At 38.0% G+C, this 26677-nt stretch overlaps 1 protein-coding gene and 1 pseudogene across 1 annotated transcript in view; both read right to left on the reverse strand.

Moving 5' to 3' along the window:
- The window catches only part of ENOX1 (ecto-NOX disulfide-thiol exchanger 1), a 388236-nt gene that overhangs the window by 126619 nt on the left and 234940 nt on the right, over nucleotides 1-26677 (reverse strand). The window contains exon 12 of the mRNA XM_044669387.1: nucleotides 8631-8733. Within this exon, the coding sequence (XP_044525322.1) occupies nucleotides 8631-8733 (103 nt within the window). The remainder of the gene's footprint in view (nucleotides 1-8630; nucleotides 8734-26677) is intronic.
- On the reverse strand, nucleotides 13012-20255 carry LOC123239193 (annotated as a pseudogene).

Raw genomic sequence — 26677 nt, forward strand, 5'->3', positions numbered from 1 at the left:
TCCTTCCTTCCTTCCTTCCTTCCTTTCCTCCCTCTCTCTTTCCCTCCCTTCTCTTCCACATTTCTTTATTCATGTGATCAATGAGTATTCCAGTCCCATTTTCTATTAAGTCACCTTACCAACAGGACACCTTTACCTTAACATTTGCTGTTTGGGTAGAGGGTGAGAAGCAAACAAGTCAGGTGGAGAATAATGGGATATGGGAAGAGTCAGGGCAAATATAGAGCTCAGGCAAGTGGGTAAAGAGGGGCTTGAGAAGTTGGCAGCAGGGTGACTGATGGTTAAACAAGACTGCCCTGAGAGTAAGGAATTAGAGAATATTTATCAGGCCAGACACTGAGGAAGGATGGATTTATGAACACTGAAAGCTCAATGGACATTACTGATTCTATCTATGGGCTACTTTAAAATTATGACTAGCAATGTCAGGCACAGTCTTGGTTCTCAGGATAGCAGGATGACAGCAAGTCAGTTGAACTCCCTGGGCCTTCGGTTTTTTTTCTATAAGATGAAGGGTCAGGACAAGATGTTCTGTGAGTTCCTTCCACATATAAAGTTCTCTGATTTTATGTCTTTTAGTTTATGTAACATGCAGGAGATAATAAAGTGATAAGGAACCAGCTGTCTAGTGTGACCATTTTCCCAGAGCTATTAACCTAAACTGAGCCAGAGCCAGATATCCATCAGCATAAGTTCTGGTTCAGTCTCTGTTTTAACAATGTCCAGAAGTGTCCAACTTCATAGAACTCCAAGGATCTGGGATGGAATCAAAAGTATTGAATCATTACATCCCACACACCTCCAGCACCTGCCAAATCCAGCATGTGGTCTATACTGTGAAATGAATAGACATAAAAAAACTCAAGAGTTTTTGGCATTGTATTACTCGGTGCTGTGTCAGACTGACCTAACAAGGGGGGAGGAACATAGAATTATGGAACATAAAAAAAAAATCTATTCAAAAGTGACCTGCCGAAATCTTGTCCTTATGTATGTCAAGCTGTCCTCACAAGGGACGAGTGTAAAAGAAGATTGTGTAGTTCTAAGAAACGTCCTAGCAATTCCAAAACCAAATGAATCTTGTGGGCCAGCCTTCCCCAACCTGAATCTTCCTGATTTTAAACCTGTCAGTGTACCTTCTCCCGAGCTCCCAAGAATCTAGAGCATCCTGTTGTTTGGGGAGTTGTATTTTTCAGTCCCACGGAGCTCACGTGGATGCAAGATATGCTCAGTCCTGGAGGATATCTCCCTACCCTGCCACAGGCATCTTTTCAGGTTTTGTGCTAATGTTCATCCTTAGCTACTATGCCACATTCTGATGTCCTCAGAAGACTGAACTGCCGGGGGCACCAAATGGTGGCGCTGTTTCATTCTGGGCCACACACCGCACTGGACCCTACATATTAAGACCAATCTGGAGCAGTTCCTGTCCTCAGAAAGCCTGCATTCTGCTCTTTCTATCAGCTGGTGCTGCCTGGTCACAAGATACTCTTCTACTTCTCCTACCTTAAGACACTTTTATGCTGTCCTGTAGGTTTATCCTGGAGCCCAGCAGGTCCTGGTGGCCCTGTCAGGGTCCACTCACCCTGTTCTTGAAAGTTGTTTCTCTCTGTCTCTTTGTTGGTTCTTTCCCTCCAGTATTTGCTTTGTGGTATTACTTTTTAACACTGATTGGAGAGGATTCTCATGGTGACCCTGAGCTTCTCTGCTCTACTTTGCCATTTTGGTTCTGCCCTTGGAAGTCTCCATTCACTCTAGAAGAGTTTTTCGGAGGGAGGAGGAATGGGGAAGAGGACCTCTTTGGCCGAGCTTATCCATCATTCTGACTACTTGGGAAACCCCTCTAGCTCCATTTCAGCTCCTCATCTCTCCAGACCTCTGGCACTTCTGAATGGAGGCCAATGTCCTCCTCCATCCTGGTCCACATTTTGGTTTGAAAGGTCTAAGGATTAGGGCCCAAGATATTGTCAGTTGGACCAGGATGGCTTGGGTGGGAGGAACAATTTTTAGTATACTTGGACATATGTTAGTACAAAAAGAAAAGTAGAATGTAACAGTAGTCTCTGTACTAGGCTATCTTTTTAAAAGCCTTTACCTTCTGTCTTAGAATTAACTCTAAGAGCAAAGAGCAGCAAGGGCTAGACATTCAGGGTTAAGGGACTTGCCTAGGGTCACATAACTAGGAAGTGTCTGAAGCCAGATTTGAACCCAGGTCCTCCCAACTCCACGTATGGCACTTTATCCACTGTACTATCTAGTTATCCCTCATCAGAGATATTTTGTCACAGCAAGTTTTGGGGGGGAGGCCTGTGGCATAATAAACTGTATTAGCTGCCTTCCACCTAATATGGATTTAAGCTATAGGGATTTGGATTGCTCAGCAAGCCTGAAACATAGGCACATTTTTTCTGACTAAAAAGAATTGATTTGCAACTGGAAGAAGAGGGGGGCAATGAAGGATAGTAAGGAAAAACTAAATTGCCAGGTTTTTACTTTAACCAACTTCTCAACAAACATTTTATTAAAGCGATACCTTTACTCATTTTGAGTTTTATTTCTTGTCACTTGTCCATGTTTTTCCTTCAGTTGTTTTTCAGTTATATCTGACTCTGTGACCCCATTTGATTTTTTTTCTTTTGGCAAAGACACTGGAGTGGTTTCTTCCATTTTTAGCTCATTTTTCAGATAAGGAAACTGAGGTACACAAGGTTAGGTGACTTGCCCAGGGCCACAGAGCTAGTATGTGTTTGAGATTGGACTTGAACTCAAGTTTTCCTGATTTTAGACCCAGCAGTCTATTCACCACATCATCTAGTTGCCCATCTTTTTTTTAAAAAGAAGCTAGCAAAGAAGGGGACGCCTGAAAAGCCTGGCAGCAGGAAGCAAGATCCCTTAAAAATCAATTATTCACCATAATTTACTGTTTGAGGATGACTGTTTGATGACTGTTGCAACCCTGTCCCAATTTCTACTTGATTTGGCTGTTTAAAAAGAATTCATGTCACCCTATAGACTATGCCAAAAATATCAATAAGCATTTATTAAGCACCACATAACTGCTAGGTAGGCATCTAGGTGGCTCAGTAGATAGATCACCGGACACTTACTAGCTGTGTGACCCTGGGCAGGTCATTTAATCTCTGCTTCATTTTTCTTATTTGTAAAATGAGTTAGAGAAGTAAATAGCAAACCACTCCAGTATCTTTGCCATGAAAACTCCATGAACGCTAAGGTCCTTGGGGGTCATGAAGAGTTGGACAAAACTGATGCCTGAACAACAACACATGCTAAGTACTGGAGATGCAAAGATGAAAATAAAACTGTCCTTTCCCTCAAGAAACTTCCATTTTCCTGAGGGAAAACTATATGTATACAAATAAGAAGACACAAAATACTCAAAAATACCCAAATGGATCTGGGATGTCATGGATGTGGCCATTCCCAACCCACCCAGACCTGGCCATCTTGTGGGATTCTTGTCCTCCCATGGGTTTGCCATGGGTTTGCCATGGGAGGGGAGAGACGCCTTCCTTGCTTTGTCTTGATACTACGATGATACCAAAGAGCACATGGAGATCCATTGGCTACTCTTGCTTTTGCCCATCATTCTTGCAATGATACATTTCACACGTGATTAATTTGGGGGAGAGACGCTAAAAGATAGCAGTTTGAGTTCTTCACAGGCTGGAGCTGAACATTGATTGCATGATGTGTGAGTAAAAGGGAAGGAGAGAAGAGAGAAGGACATGCCTCCCCCATTCTCAGCCTCTTTCATACCTTCAGTTATGCACAGTGTCTTTCAAAAGCATAGTAATTTTCTGGGGTGACGCTCAGGAGTGGCTTTTGAAATACTTTACAGATCTAACCAAGTTTCCAAATTCCTACAGGGAATGCATAAGGATGGGTGGAAAGAGTGGGTTTTAAGGTTTTAAGTAATATAAATAACATCATCAACAACAACAACAGTACTGGCGATGGCATCAGCAGACCATCTCCTTCCAGGGAGAGTTCAGAGGAAAGGCCCTGGGAAACACGGGAAAAATCCAAAGAGGGACCAAAGACCTCCTTCTCGCTCTCAGTGGTCTACACTGTACAGAAGCATAAAGAGTAATAATGTAGTTGGTTGTAGGTGCCTTCCTCCCATTCATTCTCTAAAGGCTGATTGGGGGGAAATCACCGCCTTTGTCCCACCGAAGGGGAGAAAAACATCTTTTAAAACTTGACATGTTTTCCACTAGGAGAATCAGCCAGTTATCAGCTACATGTGGGTTCACTTTGGGGTTCCCAGAACTGAGAGAGAACATCAGCATGTCTTATGAGGCTTGTGCCTGGCATGTTATTACAGCTGTATATCACAGGAGAGAAAAATAATTGGTTTTCCTTGGAGTATCTCTAAGCTGATGTCATATTCAATAACCCTGTAGTTGAAAAATCTATATATGATGGATGAAGTTTGGACTATCTTTTAAATTTAATTCCTTCTGAGCCAGCTCCTTAAAGGCCCGGTGTACCTGTCATTTTGAGGTGCGAGCATGCGGTGCTTTGAAAATGCAACTAGGAGCTACTTTTGCCAGATAACCAAATATGGAAAAGCCATTTGTCTAACACGAGCAGCGGTCTCATCCCTCACTCTTAACCATTCAACTGAGGAGCCAATCAAAACTTGGAACCCTGCGCTAGAGTCGCTGCCAAGATGGCTCAGATCAATACTATGGATCACAAAGGAAGGATGGGCTCTTCCCTTTCTCTGAACGGAGAGTTCTGGGCCTTTGAAACTTAATTCATCCTAATACCTGAAATAGAGGAGTTTAAAGCCCGGAGCTCAAATTTCATAGACATTACTCACATGTCCCTAATGAAAAAAAAATTTAATTCTACGTAGGTTAGTTCTCTTTCCTTTCGGATTCAGTGTCCTAAAGGACACACGATCCTCGGGAGTCTGGCTTTTAATGTGACCAAAGTGGACGGAAAACTGGAATTGATGCCTGGTAGCCTGCCATGAAGAGTAGAGAGGAAGGTGAAAGGCAGTTATTTCCCCTGCTCTCCCTGTCTCAAATAGCCAGTTTATTTTTATCAACCAGGCTAGCTGCCGGTCTTGGTTTGGAGTCAGAGAGTCTTGGGAGTCAAGCCCACACCAAGTCATTTTCGGGCGTAATTTTCCACTCCTGAGATCTTGAGACTAATAGTACACTCTTGGGAAGGTCTCGTTTGACTGAAGAATGAAACTTAGAGGGGGCAGCTGGGTGGCTCAGTGGATTGAGAGCCAGGCCTAGAGCTGGGAGGTCCTGGGTCCAAATCTGGCCTCAGACACTTCCTGTGTGACTCTGGGAAAGTCACTTAATCCACTCTTCTGCCTTGGAACCAATACAAAGGATTGATTCCAAGAAGGAAGGTAAGGGTTAAAAAAAAAAAAAAAAAAGCGGGGTAAACCTTGGACTGGGGCTTAGGCAGTTACTTAGGGGCAGCGCATAATGGGGCACAATGAGGTACACTTTTTAAATTAACTTTTTTTTTTAAATTCACATATTTTAAGACCAGCAGATGGTGTAAAGGCTAGAATTGGTTTTACAGCCAAGATAAACTTGGGTTCCAGATTTGCCTCTGACCCACTCTGCCCCTGAGCTAATGACTTGCCTTCTAGTGCTCTGGGCAACTCTCTAAGGCCATGAATTTCACAGAAAGGTGATGATCTGCCCTGGTGGAGAATGTTTATTCACCTGGAAGTTCCCTATAGTGAAAAAAATCCCAGATCAAGTTCTTATCCCTCATGTTATATTTGAATGCCAGAAAGTTCTGCTTACTATGAAAGATGGATTTCTTTTGTGATAAGTCAAATCACATGTATTCTGATTAAGGGAGATGGAGAGAGAGTATTACCCCTTATGGGGTTGATGACAAGGAGAGAAACAGATTTTTACCAAGAATTCTCTTTGTTGAATGAATACAGTCCAGTAACAAGGAGGCAACAGAAATTAAATTTTGGTGAATGCCATGTTGGTAATTCTGTTGGTCCATAATTGCTAATGTTCCCCCTTTTAAAAATATAAACAAAAAGCCCTTATCTATTGTCTTAGAAACAATACTGTGGAGTGGTAAAGGCTTGGCTAGGGGGGTGAGTGACTTTCTAGGAACATACACATATGAAGTGTCAGAGGCCAGATTTGAACTCAGAATCTCCCATTTCTAGACCTAGTGGTCTCCCTTTCTATTTACTTTGTATGTATTTCATATTTACTTATTTATACATTATTTTCCCCTAGTAGAATATGAGCTCATTGAGGGCAAGAACTATTTTATTTTTGTCTCTGCGTTCGGAGTAGCCAATAAATGTTTTTGAGAGAATAAATGAATGTCCTTTCTACAGGTCAAATCATCCCTGAGGTTTTTAGGATATGTAGGAAGGCAACTTTTAAAACTTTGCCAAGGAAAAACACTTTCTCTGTCCAGATTCTGACTGCAGAATCCTTGAATAGTCTCGAATCCTTTAGGGAACCTTGGAGTCTCCCCCAGGATTCCAGGGATCTGGCAAGGACTCAAGAAGGGCATTGTAGACTTGAGAGACTCACTTTCCAGGGGCTGAGGACATCATAACAAGTGTCCTATACTCCAAAAGTCCATTTACTGAATGTGTAACTTTGGGCAGAAGATAGAAATCGAGACAAGTGTGGTGTACTCCAAGTCTGACTCTCCTGCTTACTCAGTGTATGTCTTTGGGCAAATAACTGTTAATCCTTTCCTCATCTGGAAAGTGGGAATAATGATACTTTGTGGTCCTTCCTTCACAAGGTTGTTGGGAAGCTCAAATGAGTCACTGAATTATAAAACACTTAGCGAAGCTTTGAAAAATGATCTAAGTGCTAGTGATGGTTATTTATGAGACGATTGGCCAAATTAGTTGAACCTGTAGATTTCATTTTTTATTACCAAGGCATGTTCAGCAAAACTTTCAATATTTTGGAATCCACTAATCTGACATTTGCAACAATTTGGATAAAGGATGAGTTGGAGTTTACTTTGGTAATATCATGAAGAAAAAATTTTCTTCCTGAAAACAAGATTGGATTGATCCCAGGTATTGTTGTTGTTGTCTAGTCCTGTCTGACTCTTTGTGACTCCATATAGGGTTTTCTTGGCAATGATACTAGCATCGTTTGACATTTCCTTCTCTGGTGGATTAGATAATCAGAGGTAAAGTGACTTGGCCAGGGTCACACAGCTGGTGTCTGAGGATACATTTGAACTCAGGTCTTCCTGACTCCAGGTCCAGAGCTCTATCCACTGGACCACCTGGCTGCCTGTTGGTTCCAGGTTGGGGTATGCTAGAACCAACTCATAACAAGTGCAGGTTGATTTCAGACAAGGGTATGCTGGAACCAGCTTCTACTGAGTTCACAACAGCTGAATTTAAATTGTTCAGGGTGAGTATTTACATCAGTAAACACTATAAATGAAGATTTGATTTATTGTTTCATTGAGTGTATAGGATAAAGAAAGTGATGGAGAAAATATTAAAATTTTTTATTTACTCAATTTTTATTTTTAAATTTTCAAAATTTTCAAAATTAATTATTAATACTATTATTTCTATAACAATGTAATAATATTATTAAATTAAATTTTTATTTATTAAAATTATTAGTGCATATTAAAATTAAAAGTGCATCATGCATTTTAGGAGAGCTAGTTGTTAAACATTTAACACAACTTGGTTCTGGTTGACTTAAAGAGAAAAAAAATGTCAGTAGCATCCATTACTATTTTTAAAATAAATATACTAATTACTAATTTTTTTCATTAAAACCAGGTTGAAAGGTCTGGTTGTCATTTTTTTGTTATATATATATATATATACATATATATATATATATTTGAAAATGTCTAAACTCTATTTCTTTTAGAATAATCTAAAGATCAAACTTCACTTCCCCCAAAAAGGGGCGGACTAAGGCAGCACCCTAATCCTGAACCTATTATGAAATACATTCCATTAACTAGCTGCTCAATATTGGATCAATCATTTAACCTCTATATACTTTCATCTCCTCGTCTACTTTATTTTTTAAATTTAAATTTCTTCACTTGTTTATTATTTTAACACTTAACAAGTAAATCTCTTCCCTCTCTCCATCAGAGAAGGCATCACTTGACAAAAAGATAAATGTACATCTAAAACCATGTCTTGCTTATTTTTGTTTATAATCTCTTTCTCTGGAGGTGGACTTAAACAAGTCATTCTACAGACCATATTTCTGTTGCTGTATATGATATTCTCTTGATTCTACTCATTTCGCTTTTCATAATTTCATGTAGGTCTCTATGTTTTTCCCAAACAAACCTGCTCATCATTTCTTGTGATGCAGCAGCATTCCATCACAATCATATGCCACAACTTGTTCAGTTATTCCCAAACTGATGGGTGTCCCTTCAGTTGTAATGTAAGAGGGGTTGGGAGGTGGACTAGAGGACTTCCAAAATGCATCCTGGCTCTAATGTCCTGTGATTGTAGCCCAAAGCATTGCTGCCTCCCTGGCTGTGTCTCGGGCTTGTGCGGGTATAAACAGAAGGGCATAAATTAATCTGGGGGTTGACCTGTATTCTTACAAGATGCGAGGACAGTCAAGTTGCCTTACCAATTAGTAGTGCCTCCTTCTCTGACTTTAAGCCTTGGCTTCGTTTTTCTGTATTATTCTCTCGGTCCTGGTTGACCAATGCCACAGTCAGCACGTTGATTTCCTTTTAGGAAACAAAAACAAAATGGATATTCATGTGAATTTCTTGTATTTTGATCAAAACTTGCCTGTTCTTTTAAAGTGCTATAAAAAGGGCTTTTCATTCACTTTCATTTAAAACTGAGGACCAGCCATTCCAAATAAATGATCTATTTCCTGAATAGCAGAGGAGCAATTCTGAAACCCAGTCCTTGTCCTGCAGCAGCCACTCTTTGTCCAAGTGCCAAATTTGTCACTACTTATTTCAAGCTTTGTTCAAGTTCTGATTAAACTCTGTTAGCAGAAACTGTATTTAAATAGGGTTGGTGTTACTTTTAGTACTGCTGTTATTTTGAGTATGAATGGAAATTTTTCTGGCAAACCATGTTGCAGACTGATTTACAATATACTGTGCTAGTAAATTGGGAGAGGGAGAGAGAGCGTGTGTGTGTGTGTGTGTGTGTGTGTGTGTGTGTGTGTATGGAAATAGGGGCTGTTGGAAGGCCAAGGTAATGGGAAGCTTTGATATAATTGTTGTTCTTGTGGTTGAAGTGAAGTGTGGAAAGATCCTTGGACACCACTGCAGAAGGTAGATAAAGACAAGGTTGGAAAATTCTTTTCTTCTGGAAACTAAAAATGAAGAATTTGTACAATAAGCCAGTAACATATTAAAACATCAAGGCCAAACTATTTTAGTTCTTTTTAAATGCACTCAAGGTTTAAAAAAAAAAAAAGAGAGAGAAAAGATTTAACTCATCCCCTCCCAAACCTATTCAATCTCACTACAAGTATAACAACATTCAAAGTTCAAATTATTTGAATTAGTTTTACAGGTAAACAAAGAACAATTCTATCTTTGTGGGGCAGCTAATAATAATAGCTAATATTTATTAAGGTTTGCAAAGCACTCTGTGTATATTATCTCATTTTATCCTTTTGACAACCCTTGGTAGATACTTTTATTATTCCCATTTTACAGATTAGGAAACTGAAGTTAAGATAGGTTAAATTACTTGAAAGGGTCACACGATGCCTAAGCATCAGAGATAGGACTTGAACTCAGATCTTCTTAAAGTCCCATCTACTGGAAAGTAACATTATCTAATGCCATCCATTAAAAAGTAGCAGGTTCTATAAAGAGTGAGGCTAAGTCTTAGGGGGAAAGAACATGGTTGAAAATAATTCAAATCTGAGAAGAGAGGATCAGTGGAATAGACTTGGGATAAACGACCTCAGCAAGACAGTCTATGATAAACCCAAAGAACCCAGCTTTTGGGACAAAAACCCACTATTTGACAAAAACTGCTGGGAAAATTGGAAAACAATATGGGAGAGATTGGGTCTAGATCAACATCTCACACCCTACAACAAGATAAACTCAGAATGGTAAATGACTTGAATCTAAAGAAGGAAACTATAAGTAAATTAGGTGAGCACAGAATAGTATACTTGTCAGATCTCTGGGAAAGGAAAGATTTTAAAACCAAGCAAGAGTTAGAAAAAAATTACAAAATGTAAAATAAATAATTTTGACTACATTAAACTAAAAATTTTTTGTACGGACAAAACCAATGCTACCAAAATTAGAAGGGAAGCAACAAATTGGGGAAAAAATCTTTATAACAAAAAACTCAGACAAAGGTCTAATTACTCAAATATACAAGGAGCTAAATCAATTGTACAAAAAATCAAGCCATTCCCCAATCGATAAATGGACAAGGGACATGAATAAGCAATTTTCAGATAAAGAAATCAAAACTAACAATAAGCACATGAGAAAGTGTTCTAAATCTCTAATAATTAGAGAAATGCAAATAAAAACAATTCTGAGGTATCACCTCAAACCTAGCAGATTGGTTAAAATGACAGAAGGGGAAGAGTAATGAATGTTGGAGGGGATGTGGCAAAATTGGGACATTAATGCATTGCTGGTGGAGTTGTGAATTGATCCAACTATTCTGGATGGCAATTTGGAACTATGCTCAAAGGGCTTTAAAAGACTATCTGCCCTTTGATCCTGCCAAAAGCACTGCTTGGTTTATACCCCAAAGAGATAATAAGGAAAAAGACTTGTACAAAAATATTTATAGCCGCTCTCTTTGTGGAGACAAAAAATTGGAAAATGAGAGAATGTCCTTCGATTGAGGAATGGCTGAACAAATTGGGGTATCTGTTGGTGATGGAATACTATTGTGCTTAAAGGAATAAAGAACTGGAGGAATTCCATGTGAACTGGAAAGACCTCCAGGAATTGATGCAGAGTAAAAGGAGCAAAACCAGGAGAACACTGTACATAGAGACTGATACACTGTGGTACAATTGAACATAAAAGACTTCTCTACTAGCAGCAATGCAAGGATCCAGAGCAAGGCTGAGGGACTTATGAGAAAGAAAACTAGCCACATTCAAAGGAAGAACTGTGGGAGGAGAAACACAGAAGAAAAACAACTGCTTAAACCCTCCTGATGGGAATATTATTGGGGATGTAGACACAACAATAACTCTAGTCCAACTATCAATAATATGCAATTGGGTCTTGATCAATGATACATGTAAAACCCAGTGGAATTGTGCATCAGCTAAGGGGGATTAGGGGGACTTGGGGAGAGGGAAAGAACATGAAACATGTAACTATGGGAAAATATTCAAAATAAAAATTAAAAAAATAAGAATAAAAAAGAAAAGAAAATAATTTAAATCTGAAAGTGAAATAAATTGTGAAAAAAATAGGAGCCTAGCAGTCCTTTGGGGAGGTGGAGATTTTGAGAGGTTTATGATACATGGAAGGGATAATTTAATGGAGGGTGAAAAAAGTAGAAGGGTAGTTACTTCTGGGATTGTGATCAATAAGAAGGTAGAGATTTAGGATACAGAAAGGAAATAGGGGTCTTTGGAGATATTTAATGATTACTTGTGGGCAATTACAGGGATCATTTATCAGTTCAAGGTTAGGTAAATTGCAGAGAATGAACCAAAAGTAAATTAGAAGTGAGAGATCAATTGATATATGAGTGTCGATAGGGGACTGAGACTGATGGAGGGTCAGGTATTGGTAGAAGACATGGATTTGTTTGGTGTGGAATACATATTTTTGGTGGGTTACACTTCTGAGTTGAATACCATTAAGGGTGATGGGTGGCTAAAGTATGTTCCAGTCATAGGTGAACCCATGTCCACAGGCTGACTGGCAGTGCCTAGAAGGGACACTAGAAATTAGAACTGACAGTCACTTGGCAAAGCACTTAAAAACACAGAACAGACTCACAATTCTATGTGGATCAGAACAGAACATTTTGTATAAGAGCCCAGGGAAAGGACTCATTTCCTTGGGGATAAGACAGCATATGGTGGTTCCTGATTATGCTGTCTCAATTAGAGCTTGAGAAAGATTGTGAGTTCACTCCCTCTCCCTGAGCTAGTGGGGGTCAGGCAGCCTGCAGAGCTCCATCAATAACACGCTCTCCAGAATGGTTAAGAACAGCTAAGACCCAAGGGGAAACAGACACAGATTTTTGTGTGTAGGAAAGGAGAAGGAAGTTAAAGCTGAATGAGGTCTATGGCTCTCCAAAGTTCTCATAACAAACAAAAGATATTTGGTGGACAAGGGGCTCTAACTAACACTGAGACTGTATTCCTTAAGAGAACCATTAATAAATTCTAAGGCTAAGTATGGCCAGTTTTTTTTTCAGGACTGCCAGGATATCCTGGATAAAAAGTGGTGACATCTGAATGACCAATCTGAAATGAAAAGGGAAGAGGTGCATAACAATGGGAGAGGCAGTGTCTTGGGGGCCACTGAAGTGTGCAGAAAAACTTTTTAATTAAGGGAAGTAAAAGAGACAGAATCATCCATGCTTTCAAGGAATAACAGAATAGTCTCTCCTTTGGCTTTCAAATAATTGATTGATGATTGATTGCATGTGTTTAGCAAGCAGGCACCATTTTCTATTAGTTTATGAAAAAATTACTTCAAGACAGATGCTGTTTTTATTTAGTAATTAAAAATAAAATCAGAGTTAGGGTTATTTTTCTTTCTCTTCATCTGCTCTGAGTGGTTCCCATACTCTGTCCTCACCATCTCCTCCGCTATCTGATGCTTTAACCACTCTTTTCTCGGCTGCTTCTGCATGTGTAAAGTGAGCTGCCCTTGTTGCATCAGCTTTGAGGCAATGGCTGTGAAGCCAGACTCTTTACCATGGTGGCTTCAACAGCTTTGGGTCCTATTGTTCCTCACCAGGCAGACTTTGCAGCCTTTGGCAGCTCGCCCTTTTCCTGTAAGTGAACTGTCCAAGTTCCACATAAATCACTGGGACTCAGATTCATGAATCAGGCCAGTGATGTTGTGCATGTTCTTCTGGATGATGTCACCATGGTCTTTCTGGAGATCTCCAATGAGGTTGGCACTGGGGAAAATGTTCACAAACCAGTAGCTTAGCCATGGATAGACATCCAAACATCATGGATGGCTTCCAGTTCTATGAGGTCTTTAATGTTTTTCAGAGTGGGGTAGGAGCCCCCTGGCATATTGGTGTAACCAGGCAAATATCAGCATCCTATAACAGGGAAAGACAGACAAATGGCTGTTTTTTGTTGATGGGACCTGAGCAGAAGACATACTTCACCCAGAGGCTTAGTAGAATATGCTGGATGACATCTGTGAAGAACATAAAATGATCAATTTGCAGACAAAATGCTGCCCATCAACTTGGGAAAAATCCACAAAAATATCAGTAAGATGGGTAAGAAAAGTATCTGGGAGACGGCATGTGAACATTTCACTCTGGACAGCAGCTGCCTCTTGGTCCCACAGGCTTATTCCAAATCTCCTTCGGTAGTTTTGAATCTTCTAGATATGTGGCCATGACCCGTCCTTTAAATTCAAAGCTGAATCTACCCACAGTCTGAGATCTTCAGAGCCTGTGCTGATGGGTTCCATTTCCTTCTCCCCCTTCTTATTGTTACTGGGCTTCAAGAGAGAGTTAAAAATAATTCTTTTTGTCCTCCAATTCAGTTCCATGCCAATTATATCACTAGCCACCAAGATTTTGCAAGGATCATCAGGATCATTAAACTTTTTTGCCTGGTCAAGCTCTGATCCAGGAGGAAGACTACCATATATATCAGCTGACTCTAATCCCCAAGTCTCCATGTGATGATTCAGAGTAAATATCAATCTTGCTAAACCTTACTGTAGGTCCAGGGCCAAAGGTTATCTGAAGGCTGGAGAGTGTGATTCAATATGGTGATGGAGATAAGTCTCTTAGAGTTTCCAACTTCTGCTTCCTCTCCTTGGTATACATCAGCTCCATCATAATACCAATAGAAGCAGCTTCTCCACACAAATGGATTTCTTCCATACAGAGACCCAGGAGTGTCTGGCTCAGGCCCCTTCTCTAGTTGGGTTTTAAATATCTGAATTTCATCAATCACACCTACTTCATAAGGGCAACTGGTTTTCCATATGGGTCTGTGATCACTCATTCTTCTCTGTTATCAGGTCACAGGATGCACCAGCATCATTACTCTTTTTAAATATCTCATGGGCCAACAGCTTTAAAAGGCCACTATAAATTCCAAACTATGCAACCAGGTATCTTCCTGAATTGATCTGGTTTGGGGGTACCAGTTGGGTAGAAGTTGTAAGTTCTTGATTCTATGGGGATTGTCTTTATTAGGTAGCAATAGGGAACAATCTTTTCTGTGTGTCTCATGAAAAATGGGAAGATCATTCACATAAGCATCCAGGCCATAATTGGTACCCAGTTTTCTCACTTATTTCCTCTTGTAAAATCTAAGATTTTTTTGACTTCCCCTTTGTTGAATCACAATGTGGACTTGGTTGCAACACCATTTTTCACAGCTCTGGGTTGGAGAGATTTCATGGGCAGCAGAACACAGAGAGGTGTTTGGATCTTGGACCCAAAGACTAGAACAAGAACAACCAGACCCAAGCTTAGGGGTCCAGCACAGTGCAATAGACATGGAGCAAAAAACCTTGTTGTATTAGTTTAATTTTTTATAGAATAGTGTCCCGTGCATCATAGATTTTGGCTGAATTGATATAACATGTTAGCTTTGATGTCATATGGTAAAGACTAAGAATAAATACAATTAAAGATAAAGTGAGGGGGACATTCACTAGAGAGTTAGCATAGTAACAATAGAAACTCACTTTTCCTAATTTATATTACTTTTGCTCTCAAGTTATTTTAATGAACTGGGAACTTTTTTTTGGAGAAAGAGCATATCATTTGAATACAATATAATTTTATTAGCATACTAAAATCAAGTAAGAGAACTGTCATCATTAGCCATTGATAGAACTACTACAAAATACTATCTAAACATCAGCAACTTTCTTTCCCCATTCATTTGTTTCTTTTATAACAGACCATAGTCTAAATTATCTATTGTGTAATATTTGTTATCTGAGCTCCATCATTGCTAATCAAGCTGAATTCAGATCCTAAAGGTTTTGGAAGATTTTAGAGTTGACAATTTAAACCTGGTAGTTGTTTTTTTTTTTAAAAATCTAAATTTCCTTTGCTTTAAGCTTCTCAAGAAACACAAAATGATTCTTTCTGTTTTCCACAGTAGAACCATGATTTCCTGACAATGCAAGCATTCAAAAGAATAGGTATTTCAATGATCTATTTCTTTTATTAGAAAGATACTTCCTACTTTAACTGGGTTAACGTCCTCTGACCCTGAAAAAAGAGATGTGTGATGAATAATGCAATGTACAATAAGTGCATCAGAATGGATGCTTAGGATATCTGAAACAGACATGAATGTGGATAGGAAGAATAGGGTGAGAGAAGGAAATGTTTGGGGTGTATGAAGCATAAAGTAAGAAGAAAACATTAGCCCAGGGATCAAGAGCTTCCTTACGGTGAGATCTACTGGACTGTGAAATAGTCTTCCAAAGGAAGTGGTGAGAATACCATTTACTTGAGACAGTAAAAAGCACAGGAGACTAGGAAACGCACTACAGGTAACCATTCTGAATTGGTAGGAGAATGAACAAGATGGCCTAATAAATCTTTTCTAACTCTAACTTTTAACTCCAGTTTCTCTGATATTTGAAAAGAGTCATTAAGGGACCTGAGAAAAAGGTTTTCAATATCAGGAAGCCAGATGCTATAGTCTTTTTCAGGCTTCTTAATGGGTTAGTTACTTGCTACTGAATTTTCCTCTCTAAAAGTCCTTGTCAATTATTTTGAAGAATGATAGAAGATGATTCAACTCTTTTCACTATGGATGGATTTCCTTCAACAGTTTACCAAGCTTTAATTTTAAGAAAAGGACTGAGTCAGGCATCCTCTATCTTCTACAAACTTCATTTGCTCCTGCTTTCTGTCAGGCAATCATTCTTTTTCATTCTTCCATTTCAATTCCAAGCTTCTTGAACGCAAACACTAGCACCCATTCCCTTGATATGCATCCTTATTTTCCTTTCCTGCTATCTAGCTTTTGTTTTCACAAATGGGAGGCAATGAGAGGGGAAGGGCTACATTGAGAGCTCAATGATGTTAATAATTTCCAAGAGGTTTTCCAATCCACTGGTATAACCTGGGTCAAATTTGTTAGATAAAGGCTTGTTTCTCACCCTAAGGAATTAAGAGGAAATCTTCATGCAGATACTAATATTTTGTAGCACTACTTTGTGGAGGTTTGTAGAGGAGGATAAATTTATGGTCTAGAGGGCTCAGAACACAAAGTTTATTTGATAATTTTTCCTCTTTTTCTCTTTAAAGCTTAAAGACAAAACCCATCTCCTCTGATGAGATATACATGATTTAGAATTCTGCCTAACTTTCAACTGGGAATAATTTACTATTTGGGAATTTCTGCTTCAACGACAGGTAGGAGAGATAATCTGGAAAGAATGATAGCTCCATCTGTTCTGGATGAGGAGAAGGGTTGAAAAATGGAGTTTAATCACCTACTGCAAAATAGAGGCTGAAAGGGTAAAGGGGTTCAAGAAATACCTCCCTATACCGTAGTTTATCAAGAAAAATAAAGTGAGGTTCCAATGGGAAAAAAACCCAATGAAGTTAAAAGTAGAAAAAAGGTGAGGTATACTCCCATTGAAAGCAAGAGATGAAGAAGAAAAAGTCAGATTAGGAAAATGAACAGTTGTCTAGAAAGATGGTGTCTGAGAATGGGCTTTGTATTTCTGAGCTGTAGCTAATAACATCAGAAAAACAAACTTTTGAACAGGTGTGGAATATATGTAATGAGGGATGGTAAGAATGTCTACGTGGTGTTCTCTGGAAGTCAAATGAAAAGTTTTAAATGAAAATAGATGCAAGATGAAAAAAAACTGCCTGTTTTTCAACCACGCTACAATACCTTTTAAATGATATACTTAAGAGAGGAGCTACAATATGAGGAGGACAATGGCAGTTGACATACTCAAAAGACCATAAGAAATAAATCCAAAAAATGAGTCAGACACAAAACTTATGGCTTCATAGTTCCAGGCACGAAATACACATTTTATGCAATAAAGAAGAAATTGAAATCCTAACCCAAGGAGTCAAATTTGGCTTTGTAGGTATCACTAAAACTTCATGAGGTAGGAGGTTATACCTCATTTGAAGAAAGAAAACAGGTAAAGGGAATGGTGTAGGGATCATTGTCTTTTAAGAAGGTACAATTAGTGTGAACTGATCCAACCATTCTAGAGGGCAATTAGGAAGTATGCCCAAAGGGTTATAAAATAATGCATACCCTTTGATCCAGTATTACCACTTCTAGGCCTGTATCCCAAAGAGATTAAAAAAATGGGAAAGGACCCACTTGCATATAAATGGCTGAACAAATGGTGGTATATGATGGTGACGGAATACTAACATGCTGTAAGGGATGACAAACAGGATGATTTCAGAAAAAGCTGGAAAGATCTATATGAACTGATACAGAGTAAAATAAGCAGAACCAGGAAAACATTGTATACAGTAACAGAAATATTGTGGAATGATCAAATGTGAGAGATTCATCTATTATCAGCAATACAATGATTCAGGACATTTCTGAGGGACTTATGAAAAAGAATGCTATCCATCTCCAGAGAAAGAACTTTTGGAGTCAGGATATAGATGAAAACATACTATTTTTCAATTTAGTATTTGGCTATATGTTTTGGGATTTTGGCTTTATAATATTATTCATTTATAAAAATGAAAGATATGGAAATATTTTGCATGATAATAAATGCATATATAACCCAGACTGAATTGCTTGCCAGCTCCAGGAATGGGGAGGGAAGGAGGGAATGAAACAATCTGGATCATATAATTTTGAAAGACTTATGTGGAAATTTATTACATGTAAAATATATATATATATATACATATATATATATGATTTTAAAAGAAGGTATATTTAGAAGAGAACTTTGGAACAAAAAGTGGAAAGCATTTGAATGAATATCAAAGAGGAAGAAGCAAAAGTGATTTTTGTCATTAGAACATAATCATATGAGAACTGCAAAGAATGAAATTCTAAAGTCAAAAATGGAAGCAATTCTGATGAAAAGGAAAAAAAATGAGTCATCAGAAAAGACCATTATGGATACAAAGAAAACCAATTTTGATTTTCAATATATATATATATATATACATACAAATACATATACACATGTGTATATAAATATGTGTGTTTATTTGTGTATACACACATACAGAATATGGAAGCAAAGGCAGATAAGATAAAGAATACAAACACATGGGACAATATAGTAGAATAAATGTCAAGGGTGTTAAGCTCAGAAATAGCTGAGCATGGTAATGAAACCTATTGACATAAAAGGAGGCATTTTCTTTTTTTTTAAGCTATAATAAGAAGAAACAAATGATCAAAGAAAGAGTAGAACAAGACAATGATAATCAATATTAAAGAACTTCTTAATTTTTTGCTTTAGTTCCTGTTTTTTTCAGTCAAATAGTATGACCTTTGGGCTAGAATAAAAATGGAACAAAAAGGTACATAGATATTTGATGTCTAATCTAAATGGATAGTAAGAGAACACTTTGCTAATGATGATGAATTCAAATCACTTGTCTCAGATTCTCTGGTATTGAAAGAAATGGTAGATGTGAATTGGTAGGGGGCATCAGGGTGGTACAGTGAATAGAATTAAAATGCCTCCAGACCTGGTGTCAGAAAGACCTGAATTCAAATCCTACCGCCAACCCTTTACATTCTGTGTGATCTTAGGCAAGTCACTGAACCTCTTGTTTGGCTCAGGTTCTTCATCTGTAAATTGAGGATAACATTAGCATATAGGAAGTAGAACCATTTAAAATTTACATACTGTTTTCCTGGAAAACAACTCTGGCAAAGTATTACTAATCCTGTTTTCCATAAAAAATATTCACAGTTCAAACATTAAGTTATGTACCATAGTCAATCTGCCTCTCAATAAATAGTATAATATTTGAAAGATTATGGAGAAGAAAATGGATACCATAATTTTGGAGAATAAATGTTCTGATTATAATGTGATTATAAACAAGGAGTACTACTTAAAGAAAGGAAAGAGTAGATTATGAAAACTATAGGCCAGCAAACATGACTTTGATTCCTGTTAAAATTCTAAAACACATTGCTAAAGAGATATAGAAATGATCTTCCAAAGGGGAGGAAAAAAAAGTCCAAGACCAGATGGATTCACAAGTAAAATCCATCAAAGACTCAAAGAGCAATTAATTCTAATATGACATAAATTGATTGCAAAAATAGCGAAAGAAGGGCTCCTACCAAATTCCTTCTATGGCAGATATGGTTTTAATACATAAAGCAGGAAAAATCAAAACAGAAAAAGAAAACTGTGGACTAAATACCCTTAAAAAAGAGTTGCAAAAATTTTAAATAATATATTAGCAAAGAGGTCATTTCTTAATTGGCAAATGGTCTAAGGTTATAAACAAACAATTCTCAAGGGAAGAAACCTAGGTTATTCATACCTATAGGAAAAATATCACAAATATTATAAACTATACCCAGGTGGAGTTTATAACAAGATTGCATGGTTGGTTTAATATTAGGAAAATCATAATCTTAATTAGCCCTATTGGTTAAAAAACAAAAACAAATCATATGATGATATGACTAGATGCAGAAAAAACTTATGACAAAATTCAATACCCATTTCTAGTTTTAGTATTAAAAATAATAGAAGACGTGGGAAAAACTAGACTATTCCTTAAAATAATAAATAGTTTACATGTAAAAAGAAGAGCTACCAATATATGTAATGGAGATAAATGGGAATCCTTTACTATAAGATCAGGAATGAAATAAGGATTCCTACTGTCACCCCTTCTATTTAACATACTACTTATTCAAAATGTTGGCTACAGCAATAAGATAAGAAAAAGAAAAGGAAATAACCATAAATAAAGAAGAAACAAAATTAGAACTTTTGTAGAAGATATGACAATATACTTAAAGAATCCTAAAGTGTCAACTAAAATTAATTGAAACAATTAATAACCTTGGAAAACTTGCAGAATATAAAATAAGTCCACACAAATCATCAGCATTTCTATATAAAAACAATAAACCTCAGTAGGGAAGAGTTAGAGATATTTGAATTAAAATACTTACAAAATGAATAAGGGACTTGGGAGCAAACTTCCAAAATACACACACAAGAACTACATAAATATAGCTACAAACCACTGTTAACATAAAGACAGACTTAGATAATTAAAAAACTTCCAATTGTTCATGGGTAGGATAAGTCAATATAACAAAAATGAGTGTATAGTTTTACCAGTTTGAAAGATAAGGCAAATGCTTTAGAAATAATTTACCTAGATATTAGCTAAGTTGTGATGAAGTATTTTATGTGATTCTTGCATAAAAGATATGGAGATGGGGGTTAGACACAAGGATGCTCATATGAATTAGAAAATGAATCATGGGACTCAAAGAATAATAATCAATGGCTTCCCTCACCTGGGAGAGATGCTTGGAAGTGGGGGGTGGGGTGGGGGGAGGAGAGTGCCTGAGCAATCATGCTTGGTCTTATGCTGCTTGACATATTGATGGTTTAATGTATGGATGACATACTTTCTTTTTCTTTTGCTGATGACACAAACCTAATACTCTGTATGGCAGAATCAGGATCCAATAAGAGCCTGATAGGTTAGACCACTGGACTTAATTGAATAAGGTGCAATTTAATGAGTATAACTCTAAATCACACACTTGCCCCCTAAAAAATAACTTAATGAATACAAGATGAAGGAGGTAGGGCTGGATAGCAATTTGAAAAAGATCTAGGAGTCTATTGCTCATTATGATAAATCATGGCTCCTAGGAATCAGGAAATGGTTATACTGCTATCTTCAAAGTTCTATCACAATTGGAGAACTTTGTTCAGATGTGGGTACTGCAATTCAGGAAGAACATTGATAAGGTGTGGGACATCCAGAGGACAGACACACAGACTGGTGAGGATTCTCACCTGTGAAGATCTTTTAGAGTAACTTGGATGTTTAGTGTGGAGAAGAGAAGGGGCAGGAAGTAGAGTGAGAGAAAGGAACCAATAGTCACTATTTTTAAGTCTATGAAGGGGTATTATGTGGATTCAAATAATTCCATTTTTCCAGAGGGCAGAATAATGAATAGTGAGTAGAAAATATGGAGAAGCAAATCTAGGTTTAATGTCAGAAAAAAATCTAAGTGAAGAATGGGAGAAAATGCATTTCTTCTCTTTAGAAATCTTCAAGTCAAGGTTAGATGACCAGTTTCTAGGGCATTGGGGGGTAGTTTTTTTTTCCTTCAGGTATGGGCTAGAATTCTGTGATCACCCCCTTCTCCTCCTTGGTTTTCTCCTCATATAAAAAGGCAGTGAAGCAAAAGAAAATAGAAGGACATTTATCTTGGGTTTCCAACTGGATTAATTTCAACAAATGCTCCCTACAAGCAGAACACTATGCTAGGCAGCTGGGGGGTGATGTAAGGTTTAGATGAAATATAGACTCTCTCCTTACAACGCCTGCCATCGAACAGAGGCGGAATGCTAGAACAGAGAGAAGCCTGGACTAGGAGACAAGGCACCGGTTCTGAATCTGAGGTCTGACAGTTACCAGCTGTGCGATCAGGGGCAAAGGCATTTTACTGTCTGAACCCTAGTAGCCTCATCTGTAAAATAGGGATAATAATAACTCATACCACCTTTCTCCTGGGACTCGAAGGAAGAAACCACTGGGTGAAGAATTATTACTGTTAGTAAGAAGTAAAGGAAGAAGAAGAAAGGAAATCTTGTAAGACAATGATGAGATGAGAAGAGGATGAGTAACCGTTGGAATGAGGAATGGACACGCGTTCTAGCATCTTTAACAGTTAAAAAAGACAGAAGTCAGGCTAGCAGAGGCTCAGCGGGGTCCAGGGGGCCTTAGGAATTATGGGGTTAGAGTTTCTAAGGACCCTTTAATCTAAGTGATCACTGGAGCCTGGGACTGTCAGCCCTCCTGGGGGATGGGCTGCCACCCATAGGTGACCTCTTCGGAGGGGAGCTTTAGCGCTCAGTGCTGGCATTGAGGAGGCGTCCGGAGGCATGCTGGTCACGCCTGAGCTCCACAGAGACTGTTTAATGGGAGATGTCTACAGGCTCTTGCTCCTCAGCATGGATGCAGTCATTCATCACGATGCTATCACAGCCTACATGCTGAGACTTTCCACCTCATTGGTGTTCAATTGCTAGACCCCTGAGCCATGCGGAGTATTTGTTATGTCTTAAGACTGTTCTAACAACCAGGCTTGGAAAGTTTTCTGGTTTCAAAGGTCAAGTTAGCCTCAGTCTTCTGTGGGGTGCAGGTGGGGGGGGGAATTCTAAAATATCCCAAGATGACTTTGCTCCAATATGGTTCATGGGCACAGGATGCTTTCAGCAAAATGTTGTTGAACACTCAGAACACACATTCCCACATTCCCAGGGCTGTCTGGATTCCCAGCACACTTGGGAGACAGCAGGGTCTCCAGCTGAGACTGATTAGCAATTGTTCTCATACAATTATGAAGGCACTAGGAGGGAAGCAGACCAGGAAGCTATCTGGGGGCTGATGATCAAAGACCAGCCATATCAGAGTAGCCTCAGAATAATGGTGTAAGTGAAGAGAAGGGAGGAGGCAGAGGGAAAGAGGGAAGAAGGAAGAAAGAGACAGACAGACACACAGAGAGAGGAAGACAAAGAGAGAGTAGAGAAGCATTATTTGAAGTGATTATGGTCTGAGTGAAAGAGGCAACAGAACTGGTGCCGTACTTAAAAAGAAGAAATAAGAGACCAGCACCAGAGCACACAAGACCAATCTTTCTGAGTTCAAATCTGGCTTCAGACAACTTACCAGATGCTTAACTTTGAGCAAATCATTTAACCTTGTTTGCCTCAGTTTCCTCATCTGTCAAATGAGTTGGAGAAGAAAATGGCAAACCTCTCCAGGATCTTTGCCAAGAAAACCTCAAATGAGGTCATGAAGAGTTGGACATGAATGGAAAATGACTAAAAACCAAGAACCAGAGAATAAGTTGGCGGCAACATAATAAATGGATTTCATGTGTGTAGTGTTGGACTTTTGACTAATAAACTTCTAGGCTGAGTCCATGTATGGCCATAAGCCTCCTTCTGTGTCTCTGTACTGTCTGTCTTTTTGAAGGTGGATAGTTTTAAAAGAGAGAATAGAAAAGAAAAGTGATTCAACAAAAGCTATTGAACATCTTACTAAATACAAGGCATTGTGGTAGGTCTTGGATGGGGAGAAGACACAGAAGATGTCATCCTTGACACCCCAGAGCTCCTGGTGTCAGAGACAGTATGACAGAAATGGGGATCTAAGCCATATACAAGGCATGGAAAAACTATTAGAAAGTCTACATAATGTGCTTTAGGACAGTGGTATCAAACAGATAAAAATAGGGGTCACTAATCCTCACATAAGGATCTCTACAGTCTGAATATATTAACTTGGTTGTAAAATGTGACATTATCTATGTTTTACTGTATTTTATTAAATATCTCCCACTTACATTTTAATCTAGTTTGGTCCACTTGGGTGGCAAGTTGATACCTGTGCTTTAGATGATCAGAGGATGGAATTGGTCAAGATAGAGTGAGCAGGGAAGAATTCACCAGACAAGGTGAAACCAAAATACAGGAATTGGTAAAACTGACCATCAGGCAGGATGTTTTATCATACTGCTATCAATGACCACATGGTAGACAGAGTGATCTTCCTAAAGCAGCAGTCTGAACATGTCACTCCCATGCTCAATAAACTTTAATGGCTCCTCATTACCTCTGGGTCCCAGTATGAACTCAGTCTTTCTTGTGTATAGAGTACTCCACAATCTGCTTCTAACCTGCCTTCCCACCCTTGTTATATACATGGCTTCCCTTTTCAGACACTATATGGTTCAGCCAAATAAGGCTCCTTCATCTAGCGTCATGTCCTGTCTCTATGCCTCTGTGTAGGCTGTGCCCACGTGTCTGGGATGTGTTCCCTCCTCCCCTCTGCATGTAGGAAGCCCAAAAGTTCTTTAAAGCTCAATTCAAATGCCACCTCCTAGAAACACATTATTATTTTAAAACATATAAACATTCAAAACACCTATGTTAATAAAGGAATGTCTAAGTTACAAAAGGAATTATTTTAAAATAATGATTATACTACATATCTTTATATATTTCATATTTATCTATCAACCTATCTGTCTAAATATCTACATAATCCATCCGTCCGTCCATCTGTGCATCCATCCATCTATCTATCTATCTATCTATCTATCTATCTATCTATCTATCTGTCTAATCAATCCATCTATCTGTCTATCTGCCTTTATTTATGTATCTGTCTATATGTCTGTCTGTCTGTCTATCTATCTATCTGTCTGTCTATCTATCTAATCAATCCATCTATCTGTCTATCTGCCTTTATCTATCTATGTATCTGTCTGTCTGTCTGTCTGTCTATCTATCTATCTCTTATTTATGCCCTACTAGAACGACTCTTATCTCATGCTCTACTAGAAGCTGGTTCTTCCTTCACAAAATTACCGTGTCTTGTATATTAATACAATATATAAAAATATGTATATGCACATAAATACATATATAAATATCCCTTCCACATTGTGACTTGCTCCACTGTGGTTTTGATAGATCACAGATCTACATAAGAAATGAAATAGGAATTTTTGGGGAGTTTTAAAGAAGCTGCAGATAACAAAGACCAGCAGATGACATAAAAAAAGGTAAAAAACTCAGAAATGCATAACATATATGTATAGTACTTTATAATAGCAACATATTTTATCTTTTAATACTATAAATACACAGAATTTATTTTACTATAAACATATCATTAAAGAAAAGGAAACAAATCAGACTTCTTCTCTGGTAGGAAGGGAGGGCCAAAAAATTTCACACAGATTTTCCAGAGTGTGGGGGTATTGTGCCTCTAACCTTCATGAGTTAGAAGGGATACCAATATATACATATATATGCATATTTTTTGTTCAGTTTGTTTTTCAGTTGTGTCCAACTCTTCATGATCTCATTTGGGCTTTTCTTAGCAAAGATACTAGTAGTTTGCCATTTCTTCTCCAGTTTATTTTACAGATGAGGAAATGGAGGCAAACAGTTAATTAACTTGCCCAAAGTCACACAAGCTAATAAGTGTCAGAGGCCAGATTGAACTCACAAAGACGAGTCTTCCTGATCCCAGGCCCACCATTTTATCCACTACCCCACTTAGTTGCCCACATATATATATGTGTGTGTGTGTGTGTGTGTGTATGTGTGTGTTTATTTATATTTTATTTATTTATACATGTTTATATATTTATATATGTTCCTATTATTTTCCCCTAAAGACCATAAGTTTTTGAAAGACAAGCATTATTTGATTTCTGTGTGTGTTTGTATCCTCAAGGCCTACCACAGGTACCTGGTGCACATGGCAGATACTTAAACAATACTCTGATTGCCTATAAGTCAGTCTGTAGACATTTATCTTGAGAACTCCCCCATGACAACAGAATCAATGTTTGGAAAAGGAGATGAACAGATAATGGAATCCATTGGGTATTTCGCACCATTTTTGTCCACAGAAATATATAATGTCATGTAGACATAATTTTATAAGGTCATACAGAATCATAATCATTATTTTAAAATAATTCCTTTATTAGCTTAGGTATGAGGCATATTGAGCTTTTTATAGATAATGTTTTAAAATAATAATGTCTATTATTTTAGATCTAAGGCATATTGAGCTTTTTTGTATTGTTGTTACAGATCATGGCTATTTTCAATTCAAGGGGATAATGCCATTTCCATTTCTTAAATGCTGCCTTATTAAATGGTAAGCTCTCCATTGCTAGCTGAATCATAGCTTAATTGGGGATATCACTTTATTTTTCACACCTAGCTGGAAAGGACCCTAGAGATAATAAGAGATTACATTTGCAGTTACAAAGTACTTTCTTCAAAACAACCTTATGAAGTAAGAAATTCAAGTATTATTACCAGCATCTTACAGTTACGGAAACTGAGGCTCAGAAAGTGGAAGCAACTTTTTCACTATTTCCTTACTAGTAAATGGAAGATATGGGACACGGATCCAGATTTTCTGACTCCCTAAGTCCAATGTTCTATCTATTCTGCCCTTTTCCAAAATCCAAAATCCTTTTCATGTTCTTGTTGTTCAGCTATTTTCCAGTCCTACCCAATTCTTCATGACTATTTGGGTTTTTTTGGGTAAAAAAACAAAAACAAAAACAAAAACAAAAAGCAAACAAAGCATCAAAAAACTGGAGTGGTTTACCATTTTCTTTTTCAGTTCACTTTACAGATGAGAAACTGAAGCAAACAAGGTTAAGTGATTTGTCCAGAGTCACACTAGCTAGTAAGTGTCTGCGGCTGGATTTGAACTTATGAAGATGAGTCTTCCTGA

Source organism: Gracilinanus agilis, chromosome 3, assembly GCF_016433145.1.
Source record: "Gracilinanus agilis isolate LMUSP501 chromosome 3, AgileGrace, whole genome shotgun sequence".
NCBI classification, from domain to species: domain Eukaryota; kingdom Metazoa; phylum Chordata; class Mammalia; order Didelphimorphia; family Didelphidae; genus Gracilinanus; species Gracilinanus agilis.